The sequence below is a fragment of the Rhinopithecus bieti genome, unplaced genomic scaffold, assembly GCF_001698545.2.
Source record: "Rhinopithecus bieti isolate Rb0 unplaced genomic scaffold, ASM169854v2 scaffold_23816, whole genome shotgun sequence".
Lineage (NCBI taxonomy): Eukaryota > Metazoa > Chordata > Mammalia > Primates > Cercopithecidae > Rhinopithecus > Rhinopithecus bieti.
In genome coordinates this window covers 1607883-1631651 of record NW_016811019.1, presented here as the reverse complement: position 1 = coordinate 1631651, position 23769 = coordinate 1607883, and the positions used below count along the sequence as shown (strand labels likewise).

The 23769-nt window shown below is 36.1% G+C and overlaps 1 protein-coding gene across 1 annotated transcript in view; it reads right to left on the bottom strand.

The window, feature by feature from the left end:
- The window catches only part of NCOA1 (nuclear receptor coactivator 1), a 282149-nt gene that overhangs the window by 71816 nt on the left and 186564 nt on the right, over window positions 1-23769 (bottom strand). The window contains 4 exon segments of the mRNA XM_017893326.1: window positions 4375-4515; window positions 8802-8897; window positions 10480-10659; window positions 19015-19192. Coding sequence (XP_017748815.1) covers window positions 4375-4515; window positions 8802-8897; window positions 10480-10659; window positions 19015-19192 — 595 coding nt within the window.

Below are 23769 nucleotides of genomic sequence, written 5' to 3'. Positions count from 1 at the left end.
AAAAAAAAAAAAAAAGAAAAAAAGAACAAAGTTTGACATAAAAAGATTTTCAGTTAATTGTTACACGGACTGTGGACTTAACCACATTACGCAAGTCTCAAAGAACATTCTAATTAATCATTGATATGGGTACTTTATGTTTTATAGCAATGCTTCCAAACTTAATACCATAAACCCCTTCCAGCTTTGACTAATGATATACTTTCTTTGTTTTGGGACAGGGTCTCACTCTGTCACCTAGGCTGGAGTGCAGTGGTGTGATCTCACCTCACTGCAACCTCCACCTCCCGGGTTCAAGGGATTCTCCTGCCTCAGACTCCCAAGTAGCTGGGATTACAGGCTCACGTCACCACGCCCGGCTCATTTTCGTATTTTTAATAGGATGGGGTTTCACCATGTTGGCCAGGCTGAGCTCGAATTCCTGTGCTCAAGTGATCCTCACACCTCAGCCTCTCAAAACACTGGGATTACAGGCGTGAGCCACCATGCCTAGCCTTAACTATATTTTTTAAAAGATGAAAATAGCTTTATTTTAATATAAAGCTAATAGAGAGATGAACAAAGAATAAGTAAAGTCATTTGTAATTCCATCATGCAGAGATAATCAGTTAAAATTTTGTTAATTTTCCAGAATTGGATAAATAGATATCTAAAAGTGAGATATTATATATGCTGTGCTCTCTTGATCTACTTTTTTCTTTTTTTTTGAGACAGTGTCTCACTCTGTCACCCAGGCTTGAGTGCAGTAGCATGATCAACGCTAACTGGTCTTCACTTCCTGGGCTCAAGCAAACCTCCCACCTCAGCCTCCCGACTAGCTGGGACCATAGCTGTGTGCCACCATGCCTAGTTAATTTTTATATTTTTATTTTTTGTAGAGATGAGGTTTCACCATGTTACCCAGGCTGGTCTTGAACTTCTGGACTCAGGCAATCCTCCTGTCTCAGCCTCCCAAGGGCTGGGATTACAGGTATGAGCTACTGTGTCCAGCCACCTACTTTTTAATATAACAATATGTCATGGATATTTCACAGACAAGAAAAGATGATCCATTACATCATTATATATATGTAAACAGAACTTTCATATGACTAGTTTCTAGGTTGTATAGCCTGACATTTCCCATGACTACTATTTAACTGCTGATAGATGTGCTCCAAGAAAAAGTATTCTGTGGAAAAAAAAAGTCTCAGTAACAAAATTTAAAAGGTATTTTATTGTAGAACTTCTCAGAAACTTAAATACCTTAAATATATCTCATAAATCCCCTAAAGTGGGATTACACATAAAACATCATTTCCTAGTTATAGTTATTAAGTTTGTGGAACCTAGGTTCATATTTTACAAACTTCTCTGTAAGTAAACATCTCAGACTCTAGACTCTGATTCAGTAGTCTGGGGTGGGGTCCAGAAATCTAGTTTAACAACTGACCCAGATGAATCTATCTTATCAGGGACCTTGGGAAGCACCATGACCTAGATATTTCTTTAAAGTAATAGTTTTGAATTGAACAGAACCTGGGAACTTTTTCCAAACTATACACACTTGAATGGATCTTCTCCTACTTTAAAAAGTTCCTCAAGTGATCCTGATACCTATTTCTCTCCAATCTCAATGTAAAACCATGGCTTTAATCTAATTCATGCTAGGTAGTTCCCAAATATTCTCTGACTGAAATGTGTTTTCAAACTTGATTCTGGAAAATATAATAGTAAATTCCCTTTGACAGCAGTTCATGAGTTGACTTTGTCAAGAGCAGCTAAAAAACTAAACTAAAACTAGAAATTTTAACGCATATTAGGATTTTAGACTAGTTGCTGCCATCAAAGAGTAAGTTAATGGGCAGGAAAAAAAGACAACAGATGGAGGACAAACTTTTTCTGCCTAAATATCATTCGCTATAAAGTTCTATACAAAATCAAGAAGATGGTACATAATTTGTTTCACTCTTTTTATACTGTCCTAAGTGAAAAGGCAGCAAGAAAACTGCAAATGCAAACACCTCTCTCCAATCTTGATAGATCAATGGTTGTCAAACTTAAGCATTATTATTATTATTATTATTTACTTTTTTTTTTTTTTGAGATGGAGTTTCGCCTTGTTGCCCAGGCTGGAGTGCAACGGTGCGACCTCAGATCACCGCAATCTCCGCCTCCCGGGTTCAAGCGATTCTCCTGCCTCAGTCTTTCACGTAGCTGGGACTACAGGAATGGGCCACCATGTGCAGCTAATTTTGTATTTTTAGTAGAGATGGGGTTTCTCCATGTTGATCAGGTTGGTCTTGAACTCCTGACCTCAGGTGATCCTCCTTGGCCTCCCAAAGTGTTGGGATTACAGGCGTGAGCCACTGTGCCTGGCCAACTTAAGCACTATCTTTAAGGTTTGTTCAGATATCTGGGCAGGCCTTCATCTGGTATTTTAATTCGGCAGGTCAATATCTTTAACAGGTGATTCTCATGACAGTGTTTCATCGACCACATTTCTCTTATCTGGCTAGATACTGCTGACTAGAAAATATCAGAAAAGGCTGTGCTCAATCCACAAAACCTGTTTGTCAGGTTGTTTAGAATCTCCAAAACACTAGATTCAGTCATGTGAACTTTGGACAACTCAATTCTAAGAAAAATACAAGTTATTTCTATAGAAGATTTTTTTTCCTAAAAAAGGTAGAATGAGGGAACATTAAAAAATGACTAACGGGAAGAGGTATTGGATTATACTTACATTTCTTTACATTTTACTCTAAATTATTTCAGTGTATATATTAATGACAAACTAGTTACTTATTATACTTTAATCAATTTGTTTTATGGCCTAGTCACATCTATGGGGAGCCTAGCCATTTGGATAATGAGACAAGCCAGATCTGCTTTGCCGAGGTGAAAATGTACATAAGTTATAGGTAAATAAATTAAATCTTTTAAGTAAAGCCTTGGAAGGCCCAACTTAAGGCAGAAATCAAAAGTACCATATACTTGAGAACTTGAGGCAATGAATAGAGACAGTGCTGAGTCCCAAACCTACGCAAAAGTCAAGCATCACTCTTGGCAGAGGAAATCACAAAGTTCACATCCAATGGACCGCATTAGTTACTTATTGTAATGGTTTCCAAACCTGGCTGCCCTTCAGGATTGCCTGGGAAACTTTTAAAAAATACAGGTTCTTGGATCTACCCACTGAAATACAATCTTAAGGGGTGGTATAAGTCTAGTTAGGAGCCCACTAGGGAACCACTAGTCTGTACGAAGCTGTTCCAGAAATACCTGGATTGTGATATTTATATAGATGCTTCCTGGAAAAAGAAAAAAAAACTACTTTCTCCACATATCATTAGGAAGCAGTTGACCTAAAATGTAATGAATGGAAAATCATCTATAAACTTAGGAAATCTAATGTTATGGGAAAAATGTTAAAATTAAGACTGATGAAATAATAGTATTTTAAATTGTTTTCAGGAAAAGCCATACAATGAGATTCTTACAAAAGAAACTATCTAGAGATTAGAGAATAAATTTCATTGGAAAAGAATGTTAGGCTACCATAATTAAACGATAATATTTTTAAAGTATATCAAAGCCATTTAATTCTGAACTTCTGTCAACTTTCTGGCCTTAACTCTCAAATAACTTTTCCTACCTTTCCTGTAGTACCGTTAAGTTTCCTAAGGGCAGGGAATATACATATCTTATACTTCCATTATACTTACTAAGACCCAGCAGCTATGCATAATTAATAATTACATAGGATGTATTTTTTGACTTGAAATTTCAGCCTGAGTCAAGAGATACAGGTTCTGCAACAGTCATGAAGTAAACATGCATGACACTGATCTCTGTATTATCCAGAAGGCCTTTTAACATGCTTGTTCTGCTGGGAATGATCTTTGAGAGCCAAACAAAATATTATTTATTCTCTGAAGTCATCCTTGATTCTTCAAGTCAGAATTAATTTTTTTGTTATTTGGTTATGGTTCTATCATATCCCATGTCAAACTGATCTTTAGGGTTGTCATATATTTACCTACTGTATTATAAGCTCTTTAAGGGCAAAACCTTCTTTCTTAGTCATCACTGTACCCCTGGCACCTTACATAGTGTTCTATGTATGTTGGGAACTTGATACATGCCTGCTGAATGAATGAATGAATGAATGAGTGACCACCACACAACATCCTATTCTTTAGAACGTGTATCCCAAATTTCAGGATCCACTCATGAATTACTTTGCTTACCCATTTCTTCCTTTCCTAAAACTGATTATTGCAAAAACTATAATTTGGAGAAAATACTTATCAAGCCATAAGTTCTATACAAACTATTCAAATGTAAGTAAAAATAAAGGTTAATGAAAATAATTGAGAGAGAAAACTTTACCTTCTTGGAACAGCTGTCTGGCATAAGATGGCTCTCTGCCCTGAGGTTGGAAAAAAGCGTAAATGCACTTCCTCACTAAATCTTCCCAACCAGTTCTGCCAGCAGCTCTCAGGGAACTAGTATCAATAGAGATGATTTTACCTGTACAAAGAACAAAAGTTTACATTTATAACAGCCTCTTTATACAAATCATCCATATTTCAAAACTAACAACTGAGTCTAAGAAATTTTCTTTCTTTCCAAATACTCAATAAACAAAAGCAACAAAAGCACTATTAATTTTATTACATATAGTTATGAAGTATGTTATTGACATAAATTGTTTTGGTTTTGGAATGTGTTACGTCCTAGTATGTCATATTATAAAATTCAATTCAGGTCTAGGTCATACCATAATGACCTGACGCTGCTGAGACTAATGCAGTTCAAACTCCTCTGGCTTGGTCTTTGGATTCTGCTCTCTGTATACTGATGACTGACAGGAAAGGAGAGGTAAAGATGAAGTATATTGCTTGGTTTAAATTAATTTCTAATTACTAAGAGAATACGAGAAAAGAAGCAAGGCTTTCCCTCTCTACCCTTTGTTGGGCTGTAGGCAATACTGTATTTAAGACTAAACAAAGACTGAAAGCAACAAAAGTTAAATCAGAAAAACAGTAAGTGAGAACATTAAGATTTGCTAGGCAGTATGCACACGGAACACACGCTTTATAAAATTTATGGTAATTCGCCATTGTTATCATATTTAAACAAATTTCCTAAATGGCTATGAGAGAATTCAGGTAAGTTATTCCTCAGTTAACAGAGGGCCAATTAATCCAGTTTGTGAATATTAAGACCTGTTTTATCATGTTTTACACAATCTTACAGTCACACAAAATAATACAAGATATATATAGAATATATATATAAATTAAGAATTATATAAATGATATAAAAACCTGCAAACCCACCACTCAACTTTAGAACTTGACGTTACCAATATTGCTGCATCACATGTGCACTCCTCCCTTGTCACTACCCCCATCTTTAAATTCTCCTGTGAATGGGCATCTAGACTGTTAACAGTTTTTTGCCATTATAGTCAGCACTACTATGAACATCTTTCACATGTTGCATGGTATATGCATTCTCTAGGGTATATATGTAGGAACAGAATTGTTAGATTATAGGTTATGTGAATGCAACTTTATAGTATTAATTTTAAACTGTCTTCCTGAAACTTGTACCACTCTATGCTTCCACCAGCAATGCATAAGAGCTAGTGCTAATCTAACATCCTTTCCATCACTTGTGTTGTCAGGCTTCTTTATGTTTTCAAACTGGTAGGTGAAAAATGCTATCTCATTGTGGTCTAAATTTTTATTTCCCCAATTATTAGAGTTCACCACTAATGTTTCCTCTTCTATGAATGCCTGATTAAATATTTTCCCCATCTTCCCCTTCTTCATACAATCAACTCAAATCTATCATCCAGTTTGTGCCTCCTCATTTAACTAATCCCCTCTTTATATACTTCATTTGGTTTGCTTAGAAATAAAATATTCATTAGACCTTTGTAACTTAGGGTCTTGAATCTGATGTACCCAGTCCTACTTTAGCAGGTTATCACCTAAGTCTTGGCATAAATGTAAATAGTAGAAAGAAAATAAACTGAAACTCAAATAAGGGAATTTTGTCATTTCAGAACAGTTTGGGGAAAGCCTGGTGAACACTGTAACTGAAACTATAAAAGATCTTAGATTTTTAAGAATTTTAATAGTTCAACCCTTGTTTCTTATGTCAGAGATAAAAAGTTGGTTATAGCAGAGATTCCACTGCTACATAATTTTCCTATACAAGAATGCGCCTCACAGGCAGTGACTAAGGGAGGCATGTGCATGTGTGTGTGTTCATGTAAGGGTTGGCCCCACGAGAGGGCATGAGAAAGTTTAGAGTTTGGGGACTGGCAGGAGAGAAAGTGATTAAGTTATCAGCAATGGTACCAGATAGGTAATGTAATGACTCTTAGTGAGGAATCATGAACAGCTTGATTTAGAATACCTCTGCCTACTACAGGAAAGTTTAACCAACCAACCACCAAACAACCAAACAACAATAAAAAACCTTTTTACATTTCCTAGTAAAAGACTTTTTTCTTTTTTTAAGAGATACGGATCATCCCATAAAGAGTTAAAAGTACTACAAAACTTAAGAAATGTTTAACATTTATTATACCTATTCTTTTTAGCTAAGTCAATTCTATGATTTATATAATAAAATGTTGGTTTTACATTTTAAGTATATTTTATATTTCCTTGGTATCTTTATACAATAAGTGTGTACAGTATAGTGATGCCCTTTTAACAGCGCTTTAGTGAAAAGTAATGTAATACAAGAAAGAGCTCCACATTAGGACCCAAAGGTGTCCATTCTCGGCAAAGGGCTGTATGGTTTTGATCAAATCACCATCCCCTCATTTGTAAATCCAGGTTGGATTCTGTGATCTTTGAGGTTGCCTCTGTATATATAGTTATTTTATGGCCCAGAGGCTAATCTTTTATTTTACACGATTATGGTTATTTTTATATATTTATACATATTACCAGGTATATCTAAAATTTTAACACCTGGGTTCTTAGAAACAAAACTACCACGGATAATACTGTTCCTATGAGAAAATAAAGTCCTTAAAACAATCCAATTTAGAATTCAATTTATAGAACTGCAATATGAGGAAAAGCTGAAACATATTGTTCCTAAATTAGCCTCATAACTTTTAGGCCTTCCTCATCTCTGACATTTTTTCTGTGACCTGACAATAACCCTTTTCAACACATTTTCATTCTGCTATCTCACAAAGCCCTTCTTTGGTTTCTTTTTAGGTTAACTGGTTACTGACCAATTTTCCTTTTCAATGGACTCTATTTTCCTTCATGAAAATACTTTCAATTTTCAATAATTAAAAAAATAATTTTTTAAATTTAAATAAGAAATTTTGTTTTGGCACAAACCGACACATCCACAGTAAGCTTATTAAATTTTTCCAGTATTGTTCATGGTAGAGACCAGAAAGGAACGTAATACATGGTAGACTCAAAAATGGAATGAAGAAAGGTATGATAATTGATAATTACTATCCTTAGATGCCATCTCTCTGCATTCAGAGACATTTTCTTCACCATGTTCTATTATCTGTGCTAATTTATCCATACTAGTTCTTTAGTAAGAGCAGCTGGAAGTTTATCATTAAAAACACAAGCACAAAGCATACAACATTGGAATATTAGATTGCTGGGACTAAAAAATGAATATATAATGAAATAGGATCTTATAAAAAGGTGGTAAAAGTCAAAATGTACACTAAAACTAAGCTTTCACAAAGCGGAAAATTCAGAAGAAATGATTTTTAAAATCTTAGTCTGCTAGAAAACACACCTCTAATATTTATCTCTATTTTAAAATTAGAGAGGTGAGATATATTTAACCCTGGTTGTTGTAAAAGCATGCACACACAATGTGTTAGTGTAAAGATAAAATCAAATAATATAAGAAAAATAATTCATCAGCTATAAAGAACAGTAACAATTTGTCCTTGCTGAAAATAAAATCTGAAGTAGGCCTTTAAGAATGCCTTATTTATAGGCAGTCTGTTACTCAGTTTGACGTTCTCCTGCCCTCCTTCTAGTACTTCTAACTTACCTCTCTGTCTTGCTTATCTTTAGAAACTTCTACAGCTCTGGTTCCTTAATTAGGAGTACCCATCCTGCATCAAGACCTTTCGTTGCTGCCCCCCTTCCAAGACCCACACTTTAAATAGTGGGCACCACTTCATCCTTTGGGGCTCAGTATCAGCTCCTCAGACAGGCCTTTGCTGACCAACTAATTTCATATATCCTCCCTTATACCATCTCATAACTTTTCCATCATCAAAAATAACACAATTTGTCATTGAATTATTTTTGTTCAACCATATACATCTTGAGTAATCACCTAGTGATAGGCACTTCTAGGGACTCAATCAGTATGGGCTAAATAAATTTAAAGAAAAAGAATTAAAAAAAAAAACAGAAATAGCCAGATACATTTAAACATAATAGTAAAACTACCATATTCATATCTATTTTAAATAAATGTATGTATATCTACATATTTACATATCTATATCTTCTAAATTTCTTTAAGCATTTTATTCCATGATTATGAAACATAATTTATAATCAAACAAATACAGTTTTTTATAACGTTATAAAAAGTGTTCTCTCCAGCACCCTGACCATGACAATGACTACAGCATCTAAGAGCACCATTTAAAATGTTTTCTGTATAAGACTAGGGAGCAAAGCCTAAATCTCCTAGAACAGAAAGACATTCTGGATATAATTAGTTTTAAGGACAGAGTCACATTATTAATACCTATGGAACATTCTGAACTTTACAATTAGTACCTGTAGTATCTTGCTTGGTCATAAAGGATTCTACACCTGTAATAGCTGGAGGCCGAGGTAATCGCCGTGCAATACAAATCAGACATGACTGGAAATCTGCCCAAAACAAGAAGGTGAAATTGAAGGAAAGAGAATAGAAAATGGTTTACCTCTATCACTTGCCATTAATGGTTTTCAAAAAAACAATACATGTTACAGGACCTGACATAATATTGAAATCATTTTTTTTTTTTTTTTTTTTGAGACGGAGTCTGGCTCTGTCGCCCAGGCTGGAGTGCGGTGGCCGGATCTCAGCTCACTGCAAGCTCCGCCTCCCAGGTTCACGCCATTCTCCTGCCTCCGCCTCCCAAGTAGCTGGGTCTACAGGCGCCCGCCTCGTCGCCCGGCTAGTTTTTTGTATTCTTTAGTAGAGACGGGGTTTCACCGTATTAGCCAGGATGGTCTCGATCTCCTGACCTTGTGATCCGCCCGTCTCGGCCTCCCAAAGTGCTGGGATTACAGGCTTGAGCCACCGCGCCTGGCCGAAATCATTCTTATCTAATGTGTATTAGAAATAAACTTTCTGGCAACCAAAAACTGACAGCTCCAGGTAGAGAGTTAGTTGGCATAAACTATTCCTTCCTATTGAATACTCTTATATATACCAGAGCAGACCGATGCATTTCATGTACAGATAATAACAACTAGAAGTAGTAGTTTTGGTTAGATATAAGTGGCACAGTGTTTTTTAAAATACAGTTTTGTAGTCAATTTCTTATATTCACCAGTACTTAATGGCTGCAAAGATTATTCTTATAACCACGGTGTAGATAATTTTATGAGAAAAACAACCTTTAACTCTGAAGCACCATTTTGCTCTTGACAGATGACTTCATGTTTTTAGGATATACAATTTTTTCTAAGTCCTATTCCCAAATTTTGTTTTGAGGATGTTAAACACAATATCACACAGCTAAAAACGAACTTTAATCAAATAAGACTTGGCATGTGTATTTTGTAAGAAGTCTCCAGTTGATTGCCACCTCCATTTCCTGGTGAGACCTGCTACGTATATGGCTTTTTTGCATCTGACTGACTTCTTGTCTACTACCTTCCCTTGTCCTTACTCCAGTTCTCAATTTGTGATTTTCTAAACTTAGCCCAGTCTAAGTTTACATGGAAAACTCATCCACTGTCACATATTTAACTAATTCCATGTTGACACCATGTTCATATTAGAGCTTCAGCATGTTTCCATCTGTTCATAAGTTTTCTCCTTATAAATTACCTTGTATAGCCTGAAAAATGCCAACTCTATTCTCCAATGTTCCCTACACTCTAAACTTGAAACTTTCTAAAAATCAGAGCTGTTCAACAGTCTGCTGCATCTGGTACATTTCCAACTGGCAGCAGTTAGTTACATCTCTTATTTCTAGACAGCAAGTTGGTCTGAATTATTTGACATTTTAGTGGGAATGCCAGCTTAAAACTAAGAATCTGGGGGGCATATTAAAGGGATGATTCTAGATGTAATTATTGTTTTTTAAGTATTAAGAATATATAGCAAATGGAATAGCTACTATGATACATACTATAGTAACCAAAATACTATCTGAAAAGGCAGTTTATAATTAATTTCCTCTCCTTTCCTTAAAGTCAGAGAAGAAATAAACACTTTAAAATGAAAATTTGGCTTTACCTTCTCCATCCTCTTGAATTGATTTTGGCTGTGACACAGTGAAACACTGCATTACTTCATAACGCTGGCAAGCTTCTTGGTTCTCGGTTCCTGGCTCATCTGGTGGGTGAATTAGCATCCTGCAGTTAAAGGTATGGCTGTTTCGTCGTGTTGCCTCTTGAGGCCAAGGAACTCCATTTACTGAGGAAGAAAAATTGATTATGTGCTTGTGAATATGGTGAAAAAGCACAAACTTTGAAGATACAAAAGATGTACTTTAATCTGCTTAATGAGATACTCAGATTAAAAGACAGACTGACCTCTTCAGATCTAACATTATCCTGAGGCAATAGAATACTTATCTCCCTAGCAAATCTAAATGTCTACCAATTAGAAAACTGTAACATTTCCAAGAAAATACATACGATCTTCCCCTCAAATATTATCATCAAAGACAAAATTAAAAATTAAAACTTACTAGTCATTTTGCTCAGAATTTTATAGCAGTTAATTAATGAGTTTTTCAGTTGGTTTCCAGTTATATTTTGACAATGAAAAAATGATTCAAAACCACAGGTATATTGATAAGTAGAGTTTTAACTTGGCAATCATGGATTCTTAAGGTTGGCTTTTGTGTGGATGTGCACCCTTCTGGGGGAGATTTCAATTTTCTCAGAGTCTGTGACTCAAAAAAATATTAAGAATATAGAGCAATCTCAATTTCTCATAACCATTTTCTCCTTGTGCTTTATTTTACTTAACTAGCACAGTTCATATGCTACAATATCTTGGATATAGTGGATAATCAATATTATTATATTAAAAAAATGGCTAAAAAAGGAATGTTACCTGATCCAGTATAGGAAAAATGAATTCAGTTACAGAAAAGGTATCCATTTCAAGTAAAAACCACTGTGTGGTAGGTCATAATTTCCCAGTCATAGTGTCATGTTTAAACCATGTGGTCATGAGATATCAGAGGGTTTTTAAGGCTGTCTTTTTTTTTTTCTAAGACGGAGTCTCACTTTGTCACCCAGGCTGGAGTGCAATGGTGCGATCTCGGCTCACCACAACCTGCGCCTCCTGGGTTAAAGCGATTCTCCTGCCTCAGTCTCCTGAGTAGCTGGGATTATAGGCGTGCTCCACCACACCAGGCTAATGTTTGTATTTTTAGTAGGACAGGGTTTCACCATGTTGGCCAGGCTGGTCTCGAACTCCTAACCTCATGATCCACCCATCTCGCCCTCCCAAAGTGCTGGGATTACAGGTGTGAGCCACCATGCCTGGCCAAGGCTACTTTTTCACTGTTCCCGAACATTTTCCTACCTTAAACTCTCCAATGACCCTCCTTCATTTTTTCCATCTCATCCTTTATTAAGTGTTAGAGGAAATCAGGGAAACAAACCCACACTGGTATTAGAAGTCTTGGGTTCTGCTATTAGCAAGTTCTAAGGTTTGGGTTAATTAATCTTTGACGCTCATTGTCTCATTTTTTAAAATAAAAGAATCCACTACATTATCTCTAAAGTCATTTATACTTTAAAATTTCATAATAAAATACATAAGATACCTTGATGCTTGATTCAAATATCAGTAGTGATTTTAATAGAAATAATCATTTCAAGTCCCCAGTTACAACAAACACATATTACTATTTTCAAAAGGAAATGAAGTTTCTATTCTGTTGGGGGAACAATGTAGAAAATGAAGAGCTATGAATAACATTTTTATATGCATGTCTGGTTTAGTTATGTAGGATTTCTGTCCAAGGTCCTCCCCTCCACTTTTGGAGCACATATAGGCTAAAGAGTGGAAGGAAAGGGAAGAAAAAAAGAAAAATGAATGTAAAACTAGCATATCCATTCATTTTAGAGCTCTCTTCTCATGTACTGAATAAATGGATTAAGTTGTCTAATTATTAGAAAAACTCTCCAACTAAAGTAAATAGACCCTATGATAAAAAATGGATTTGTGCCAGGCGTGGTGGCTCATGCCTGTAATCCCAGCACTTTGGGAGGCTGAGGCAGGCGGATCATGAGGTCAGGAGATCGAGACCATCCTGGCTAACACAGTGAAACCCTCTCTCTACTAAAAATACAAAAAATTAGACGGGCATGGTGGCGGGCACCTGTAGTCCCAGCTACTTGGGAGCCTGAGACAGGAGAATGGCGTGAACCTAGGAGGCGGAGCTTGTAGTGAGCCGAGATCGTGCCACTGCACTCCAGCCTGGGCAACACAGCAAGACTCCGTCTCAAAAAAAAAAAAAAAGAAAAGAAAAAAAAGAAAAGGATTTGTTAACACTACTCATAGAAATCAGAGATGACACAATCACATGGAAAAACGCCCCGTGCTCATGAATAGGAAGAATAAATATCATTAAAATGGCCATACTGTCAAAGCAATTTACAGATTCAATGCTCTATTCCTACCAAACTACCAATGACATTTTTCACAGAACTAGAAAAAACTATTTCAAAATTCATATGGAACCAAAAAAGAGCCCAAATAGCCAAGGCGATCCTAAGCAAAAAGAACAAAGCTGGGGACATCACGTTATCTAACTTCAAACTATATTACAGGGGTACAGTAACCAAAACAGCATGGTACAAAAATAGACACATAGACCAACAGAACAGAATACCAAGCCTAAAAATAGGGCCGCACACCTACAGCCATCTGATCTTTGACAAAGCTGACAAAAACAAGCAATGGGGAAATTGACTCCCTAGTCAATAAATAGTGCTGGGATAACTGGACAGCCACATGCAAAAGATTAAAACTGGACCTCTTTCTTACGCCATATACAAAAATCAATACAAGATGGATTAAAGACTTAAATGTAAAACCCAAAACTATAAAAACCTTTGGAAGACAACTTAGGCAATACCACTCTGGACACAGGAACGGGCAAAGATTTCATGATGAAGACGCCAAAAGCGATGAAAATAAAAGCAAAAATTGACAAATGGGACCTAATTAAATGCAAGATCATCTGCACAGCAAAAGAAACTGTCAAGAAAGTAAACAGAACCTACAGAAAGGAGAAAATATTTGCAAACCATGCATCTGACAAGGTCTAATATCCAGTATTCATAAGGAACTTAAAGAAATTTACAAGGAAAAAACAACCCCATTAAAAAGTGGGCAAAGGACATCAACACTTTTTCAAAAGAAGACACACATATGGCCAACAAGCATGTGAAAAGAAGCTCAGTATCACTGATTATTATTAGAGAAATGCAAATCAAAACCACAATGAGATATCATCTCACACCAGTCAGAATGGCTATCATTAAAACATCAAAAAATAACAGATGCTGGCAAGGCTGTGGAGAAAAGGGAATGCTTATACACTGTTGGTGGGAGTGTAAATTAGTTCAACCATTGTGGAAAGCAGTGTGGTAATTCCTAAAAGAACTAAACAGAACTACCATTTAACCCAGCAATCTCATTACTGGATATATACCCAAAGGAACAAAAATCATTCCACCATAAAGACAGATGCAAGTGTATGTTCATTGCCACAGTATTCACATTAGCAAAGACATGGAGTCAACCTCAATGCCCATCAATGGCAGACTGGATAAAGAAAATGTGGTACATATACACCATGGAATACTATACAGCCATAAAAAAGAATGAGACAATGTCCTTTGCAGGAACATGGATGGAACTGGAGGCCATTATCCTTAGCAAACTAACACAGGAACAGAAAACCAAACACTGCATGTTCTCACTTTTGTGAACTAAATAATGAGAACTCATAAACACAAAGCGGAACAGACACTGCACCTACTTGACAGTGGAGGCTGGGAGGAGCAAGAGCATCAGAAAAAATAATTATTGGGGGCTAGGCTTAGTACCTTGGTTGATATGGTTTGGCTCTGTGTTGCCACCCAAATCTCATCTCAAATTGTAATCCCCACATATTAAGGGAGGGACCTGTAATCCACATGTGTTGAGGGAGAGAGAGGTGAATGGATCATGGGGCGGTTCCCCCCATGCTGTTCTCGTGATGGTGAGTTCTCAAGAGATCTGATGGTTTTATAAGCATCTGGAAGTTCCTCCTTTGCTCTCTCTCTCTCCTGCCTCCTTGTGAAGAAGGCGATTGCTTCCTCTTCTCCCATGATTATAAGTTTTCTGAGGCCTCCCCAGCCATGTGGTACTGCGAGTCAATTAAACCTCTTTCCTTTATAAATTACCCAGTCTCAGGGAAGTTCTTTATCACAGTGTGAAAATGGACTAATACACCGGGTGACAAAATAATCTCAACAACAAACCCCCATGACACGAGTTTACCTATATAACACACCTTGCACATGTACCACTGAACTTAAAATAAAAGTTAAAAAAAAAAAAAAAGCTTTACGTTTTTATTTACAGCTTGGCTTCGATAATGTTTACCCTGATCTATTTGGTTATCAGGGACAGTTTCAACTTTCTGAAGGTGTCTACAAAGAAAGCTACTTGCGGAATGTTACTAGAAGAAGAGCTAAATATCTAATCACACTCAGTTCAGGTAAAAGGAATGAAGGTAGAGAAAAGGAAAAGAGGTGGAGGAATGGTTAGGAATTAAGGTAGGATTAAGGAGCCAAGAGAAGAGCAGACAGTGATGAAGATGAGAAAGGCGCTTCCTTGAAGTTTAATTTCATGACCTGTTATGGTGGTCAGTATATCTAAATTGTATAAAACACTTTTTGAGATGTGAAAAAAAAGTTGAAAATAATCACCACAACAAAAGAAACTAAAGTCATTTTGGTAATAATTTACATGTCAACTATCATATCTTCTTAAAACAACAATAATTAACAGCAAGTTCAATTCCAAACTTATAGGCCCCTCAAATATAAGCTGCTAAGTATTTTAGGTGATCTTTCTAGATACCCTGATTTCACAAGATTAGATTGTTTTAAGTTAATCGAACTATTAATAGTTTACCATGACAAAACTTTTTTGAACTTAAATCTTCTTTTAAACAGTAGGCAGTGAGCTACATATTTATGCAAAAAGACGACAGCATCAAACACATAAGGTCCCATATATTCTGTGGAATGGAAACAAGAGGATAGACCTATACTAGAGGTACAAAGCTTCTGACAAAATTCAGTATTTTGTGTGCAGGAGGGTGCAGTTTTCACTATCTAGCTAGAAAGCAACATGCCTAATCTTCATGCAGTTCCTTTCTTAACTCACCATATGATTCCTCTTTAAAAGGATAAATGCCACTGATAATGTTTAAAAAACCTAGTAAAACAAACCCAAAGTATTAAAAAACGACTAACAAAAGCCCCCTGTATAGGTAAAAGTAGCAGTTTAGCATTACAGTTTAAAAAAGAAGAACAGGGTCCAGTGTGGTGGCTCACTCCTGTAATCCCAACACTTTCAGAGGCTGAGGCAGGCAGATCACCTAAGATCAGGAGTTCGAGACCAGCCTAGCCAACATGGTGAAACCCCATCTCTACTAAAAATACAAAAATTAGCTGGGCGTGTTGGTGGGCACATGTAACCCCAGCTACTTGGGAGGATGAGGCAGGAAAATTGCTTGAACCCAGGAGGCGGAGGTTGCAGTGAGCTGAGATCATGCCATTGCACTCCAGCCTGGGTGACGAGCGAAACTCTGTCTCAAAAATAAATAAACAAACAAATAAAAAAGAAAAACGGAACTATCCTACTGAATGTGATCTATAAAAAAAATCTGCCTCAATTTCTACAGAATAATTTCTATGTGCTTCTAAGAGCACACTATGAAAGGACAAGATTGTCCTTCCTTCACATCAATTTCTAAGCTAAAAGCATAATCAAAACAAGCTAGTAATTGTTAATAATAATTGTAGATCTACCATTCAGAAGTTAAAAGCTCCAAAACATTTAGAAAAAGCCAGTAACAGGAATAATAATAATAGCTAAAACAAAAAGAATTTAATACGAGCCAAGAAATATGCTAAGCAACACTTACCCCCTAACCTTCCGATCAAGGATGAGGAGTAGAGGGGTCAAATGTCTTGTCCAAGGTCACACTGCTAATTAAGTAGCAGAGTCAGAATGCATAGCCCATTTCTGTTTTATACCAGAAAGGCTATGCTCTTAAGTACCATCGTGTCTCCATCATTTGAGATATAAATGGTATGAATTTATAAAAAGACTTGCTTTCTAAAATTTCTTTTTTCAAACTTCAAGTTCCAATTTATTAGAATTTCACAAATAAGTCTATGTTCACTAACATCTCATTCTTTGTAATCTCAGCCTTTCACAATATAATCTTTTTATAACCATCTGTGCAAGTATAAGTATATCCATGTACACTTGTGCTTTTGGACAAAATTTCTCACCATACCAGCTTCCCAGCATTCAGATTTTGTTTCTTATAAATAAAATGTTATGCTTAAAAAGTACAGATTTTAGACACTGAAATCTTCTAAATCTGTAAATTCAAAAGCAATTTTAAAAGTTTGACTTTTAACTTTTTTCTTCAAAATTTCTCCTTGGAAATAACAAATCAAAATAAGAAGGCAGTGCTTTGAATCATGTATATGTGATATATTTATATAAGGTGAGTACATATATAAATAATGATCCTAAATTTTCTTCAAATTTCTTCCTTGATAGGTTCTGAATCTTGATTTGATTTTGTTTTCCCCAGTGGTTGATAATGAAATACACATAAAATGATTCTACTTAGTCTCTTTCCTTAATTTTCTAATACTTTGATTATTCTAATAATAAAGGTTTCAACATAGGTACTATAATTTATTTTCTTCTAAATGCTTTTTGGAAATACCTTGAAAGAAGCTATTGGCTTTTCTAAGTTAGTGTAGTTGGCCTTTATTCTTTTGGTGGGACCATCTCATTGGTTTCTAATGGATGATCAACCAACACTGTAAGATTATGTGATCTATTCTATTACTACTGAGCTTGCCCTATCTTTGTTTGTCTACACTACTGTATAAGAAAGTAGTATTACTTTTTCAATGTTTCTGTTCTTCCATTTTGGGGGAGTGAGGGAAAGATACCTCCACAGCAAAAACTTCATATTCCTCCCTATTGTGAAAGGCTGCTCAGAGAGGCAACAATGAATTGTCAGGTCAGCTGAGGATCACTGTCTTGTAAGTAGCCAGGAGCAGCACCACCAGCAAGCACATTAAGCTAGTAGATGACACTCTCTCCAAATTTACCTACTGGCAGTGATTTGGGGGAACCCGAATAGTCATAGATCTACAGCATCCTGAGAACCATGCAGAACAGGTAATGTGGCCCTTCCACAAACAATAAGCCCCTTCTTCAGAAGTCAGAAAACAGCTCATCCTTGTTCTCTGTGACCGTAGGCCTCTCTCCAACCAGGAAGGCTGCTAAACCCAACAAATATCTTGTTACTCAACATGAGACTAAAATTAAATTAGATTTTTTTGATACAAAATAAAATGCAATAGCTCAGTTAAAATCCATACACCAGTAGTCCTCAAAATTTGTGAACAGTAGAACAAAAGAATCTACAGTCCATGGCTAGGGAAAGAAATCTTAAGTATTACCTACAGTGACATCAGGGGAATCTTACATTGTTTGACTTCCTTGACCACATGCCTCAGTTTCCATACTAAACGGTATGGTAGAGTCCTAACTCTCCAACTCAGATACTTTATCACACAGTATCTGTCTGAAAAACTGATGTGTGGTAAATTTATCTGTGTGATAAACTGCTTTTATTTCAGAGCTCACTGAACAAATAAACTATGTGGAAAAAAAGGAACAAAAAATCTAAAACAGAATGGAATATGAAAAGTAATATGAAAAATTTCTTATTTATCTACAAAATGTGTACTAACTATTGAAAAATACACACACTCAGATGTAAAGGTAGCAATGCAATCACTAGTAGTAACTGGAACTTGAGCACTGAAAAACTTTAGAGGAGCCTGAAAATTCAAGAAGTAAACAAAGGCCTGCTGTTAGTCCATCCATGCCTTTACAAGAATTAGAAAAAATCCCCTAACTCCTAAAGTCCCAGCCCTGCCCCAAGGCACAGGGTTCAGTGAATAAAAGAGACACTAGAAATTAGACTCCATCCATCCTCTCAGCTAGGCTACTCAGCAGTGAATAGCCCATCCAACCATACTTGGAACTCCTCCGTTAAAGCACTTAAGTGTAAAAACATTAATTTTAGTAGGTATATGACATATATTCTTTCCTTCTTCCCTCCCTGTCACTCCCTCTCTTTCTCATTTCTATTCTTTTTTCTATGAGCAGGGTAAAGGAAAGAATATACATTTGTCTCTTTCTTGAACATAATCAAAATTGAAAATAATTCTCTCCAACTACTGTGGCGTGACACAGTATAAAGGAAGAAGCTGAAAGGAATGCTCTCCATCAGTTATTTGATGAAACTCCCCTTCATATTTATATAGGAGACTGAAACTACATTGAAACAATATTTTAAGTACATATAACATATATAATACAATGTGTTATAAATGTAATAATCACGTATTATAGATTATACATATTATATAAGGAGAAGATACAGAGACCTAGCATTCTTTTTAAAAACACATTTCTGTTTACCTAGTGATTTTGGTAGCAGATTCTTCACAAATTCTGCATGATCCCCCACGTGCAGTATGCTGTAGACGCTGGTATTCATTAATTCCTCCTGATTGTAACCTAAGTAGCTGGTCACATTCTCTGACACAAATACAATTCTCCCTTCACAGTTCACAACAAAGAAAAATCCATCCAAAGCCTGCAAAATCAAAAGAAAAAAATGGTTTGGAGATTGAAAGATAAAAGAAAAATTAAACTATACATTTTTCTATTAAAAAAGAGATCAGAAATATATGTCAAGACCTGGTCTCTGTCCTCAAGGAAACTGTGGTACTGTAGGAGAGAAAGACATAAACATAATAAAATATCAGTGATAAAATGCAGATCAGAGACATACACAAAATAGTCTACAAGCACACAAAAGGATGCCTAATTTGGGATCAGGGCAGGGGTCAAAGAAAGGTACAGACCCCTACCTAACATATAAAAGGCATAGTGGAGGAGGAAGAGGACTGAAGGAAGAACATTCCAGTAAGTGGAGAGAGCATAGCACAAAAAGAAAACGAACAAGCAGTTTGGAGCTGCTGGAGTATATGGTATACAGCAGAGGTGGACAGAAGACAAATCACAGGGGCTTCCTATGCACTGAGATGGAGCCAGGGGTCTCCAAAAGGAGACATATGCATCCTATGGGGCATATAATATCCACAAGGGTGCAGGGGAAAAGTTAGAACTTCTATGTATATTGTAAACTAAAACATAATAAAGAAATTAAGCTTAAGCATATTAACAATCTGGTGCCTGACTCAGTGTAGACAGTCACATATTACAAAAACCCTGGTATCCTGAGGAAGAGCCAGAATGCAGAGGTTGACTGTGGCACCTTACTTATTTGTAATCTTTTCATTTATTGCAACATGTTGCAGCTTACTTGCTGCAGAATGTATATAAGCAATAAAATCAAGATCCTGAAAAAATAGAACATTTACAGAATTTTGTAACAAAATGTAAAATGACCATAAAAATCCTTTGGATCATACAGGGTCTGCTGGTTATCTACAGCAAAATTAAAAGACCTGTCTAACAATGTTGACGGGTTACTCATTTTTCCTTTAAAAAAAAGGCCAGGGTACCAAGTTTGCTGTCTAGCAGATACTCGCCAAAAAGTAAACACATTTTTTTTTCCTTCAGGATTAAGACGAAATTTTAACAATGAATAAAAGTAACCTGCTTTTAAAAGACACTAACGCTATAGAGAAAGGATGTGAAAATGGATGTTTGGAAATGTTACCACTGTTATAATTTTGTTCCTGAAAATGACAGTGATACTGAAAATGACGTGAATAGCTTGTACAATTTATCTTATCTCATCAGTTTAAAACCTTAGACCATTTTATCTGTTGAAAAATGTTCCAATTAGATTCTCAGTGGTGGCCCTTTTTTCTTTTCTTTTCTTTTCTTTTTTTTTTGTTTGAGAGAGTGCAGTGGCGCAATCTCGGCTCACTGCAACCTATGCTTCCTGGATTCAAGTGATTCTCCTGCTTCAGCCTCCCATGTAGCTGGGATTACAGGCATGCGCCACCGTGCCCCACTGATTTCTGTATTTTTAGTAGAGACGAGGTTTCATCATGTTGGCCAGGTTGGTTTTAAACTCCTGACCTCAGGTGATCCAACTGCCTTGGCCTCCCAAAGTGCTGGGATTACAGGCATGGACCTCTGCGTCAGGCCTTTTTTTTTTTTTAAATGTGAAAATGCAACACCTTCTGATGTTTGGAAGAATCATTTTTTTTTTTTTAAATCAAGGAAACTAGAATGTCAATAAAACCTTTGCAAAGTTTGTGGGTTGGATTTAAAATGAGTATCATAATTTAGTAAACACATCCAATGACATAGTTTTCCATTTGCCTCTACCTTATTTTGTGAGGTGCATTTTCAGCTACGATGATTTTTTTTAATTGAGAAAACTAATATATATTTATGGTATACATGTTTTCAAATATGTATACATTGTAGAATGGCCAAATCAAGCTAATGAACATAAGCACTCCCTCATATACTTATCTTTTTTTGTGGTGAAAACACTTAAAAGCTACTCTCTTTGCAATTTTCAGGCATAAAAGAATTGTTATTAACTACAGTCACCATAATGTACAATAGATCTCTTGAACTTATTTTTCCTAATTGAAAGGTTTTTATCTTTTGACCAACATCCGTCCAATCTACCCACCCTTCACACAGACCCCGGTAACCACCATTCTACTCTCTCTTATGAATTTGACTTTTTTAGATCCCACATATAAGTGAGATCATGTGGTATCGGTCTTTCTGTGTCTGGCTTTTAATTAACATAATGTCTTCTAGGTTCATATATGTTGTCGCAGATGACAGGATTTCCTTTTTAAAGGCTGAATAGTATTCCGCTCTGTGTATATACCACATTTTCTTATTCCATTCATCCATTTTTGAACACTTAGGTTGATGCAAATTAAAACTATGATGAGATATCACTTCGTATCTGTTAAGTGTAGGTGAGGATGTAAAGAAAAGAGAACATCTATTATGGGAAATAGTAGGGAGGTTCCTCAAAAAACTAAAAATAGAACTACCATATGATCCAGTAATCTCAGTACTGAGTATATATCCAAAGGAAATGAAATCAGTATGTCAAAGAGATGTCTGCACTCCCATGTTCACTGCAGCATTATTCACAATAGCCAAGATATGAGAATCAAGCTAAGTGTCTGCCAACAGATGAATGGACAAGATTATTTAAACCAAATATTAAATTAAATTTAGTAATACATCTCCATTATCACTTCATCACAAAGATTATAAACAAGATTTAAAGCAAGATTGAAGCACAACCCATTGTTCTCATTTAAAATATTGCTAATATTTTCTTTAGCAAGAACAAAAGGAATAAAGCTATTTTATTCTACCTGATTGCTGTGACTTACTTAGTCCATAATGCAAAGGAGACAGGGATGTGATTAATAATCTTTAAAATCTCAATACTAGATAAACTCTTTGTAAAAATATTTTGGGTTTAGATGAGCATGGGAAAGTACCTCATATCTAAATTGGGTATATAAAACTGCTCAGATTAGCTATAAGTCTCATAGTGGGTGATCAATGTACATTTATGTGCCTTGAAGTTTATATAAAAATAGGAATAATTTAAAACAGATTTATTTTCAAAATAGACCTGAAACTTCTTTTAAAATGTTCTTTGCATCAGTATAAATACAATTTAACTTGCGTTTTCTTATAAATATATGCTTATAAAAAATTAAAATATAAAATATAAAATGAGGTTGATAGTGGAAGATCTGCCAGAATTCCACCCTCAAGAGACTAGTAACATTTCAGGGAATAATTTTTGAGACTATTCCTATGAATATAGAAGCATCTCTATTTTTTAAAAGTATGTCTGGTTAATACAATCTGTTATTACTTGTTCTTGTTCTACAAGTTTCCCTCATATGTTGTTTATCTAACTAACTAAAAAGTGTGCTCCTGGGAAGGAAACTTCCTATTCCTCCAAGACCTGACAGCTGGTTTTACTGCATACAGAGAAGACAACAAATGCCTGTGCACTCAGTAATCAATCTGAGAACTTTTCCAAACTCTGCCCAGTATGTCATCCTTTGAAGAAGACCACCATGCGTCTCATGGAAGGGTTCACATTAGCCAAGGCTTCTCACAGGGCCCTGGCTTTAAATGAGACTACCCAAGTGACTGTGACTGGACAAAGTTCTAGGAATAAAAGACATTACCCAAAACTATAAAAACCCTAGAAGAATATCTAGGCAATACCATTCAGTACATAGGTATGAGCAAAGATTTCATGATGAAAATGCCAAAAGCAACTGCAACAAAAGCAAAAATTAACAGATAGGATCTAATTAAACTCAAGAGCTTCTGCACAGCAAAAGAAACTATCATCAGAGTGAACAACCTAAAGAATGGGGTAATATTTTTGCAATCTATCCATCTGACAAAGGTCTAATATCGAATCTACAAGGAACTGAAACAAATTTACAAGAAAAAACCAAACAACCCCATTAAAAAGCAGGCAAAGGGCATGATCAGACACTTCTCAAAAGAAAACATTCATGGAGCCAACAAACATATGAAAAGAAACTCAACATCACTGATCATTAGAGAGATGCAAATCAAAACCACAGTGAGATACCATTTGATGCCAGTCAGAATGGTGATTATTAAAAAGTCAAAAAACAATAGATGCTGGCAAGGCTGCAGAGAAAAAGGAATGCTTTTAGACTGTTGGTGGGAGTTTAAATTAGTTTAACCATTGTGGAAGGCAGTGTGGCGATTCCTCAAAGATTTAGAGGCAGAAATACCATATGACCCAGCAATCCCATTACTGAGTATATATCCAAAGGAACATAAATCATTCTGCTATAAAGATACATGCACATGTATGTTCACCACAGCACTACTCACAATAGCAAAGGCCTGGAATCAACCTAAATGCCCATCAATGATAGACCGGATAAAGAAAATGTGGTAGGCCGGGCGTGGTGGCTCAAGCCTATAATCCCAGCACTTTAGGAGGCCGAGACGGGCGGATCACGAGGTCAGAAGATCGAGACCATCCTGGCTAACCCGGTGAAACCCCGTCTCTACTAAAAAATACAAAAAAACTAGCCGGGCAAGGTGGCGGGTGCCTATAGTCCCAGCTACTCAGGAGGCTGAGGCAGGAGAATGGCGTAAACCTGGGAGGCGGAGCTTGCAGTGAGCTGAGATCCGGCC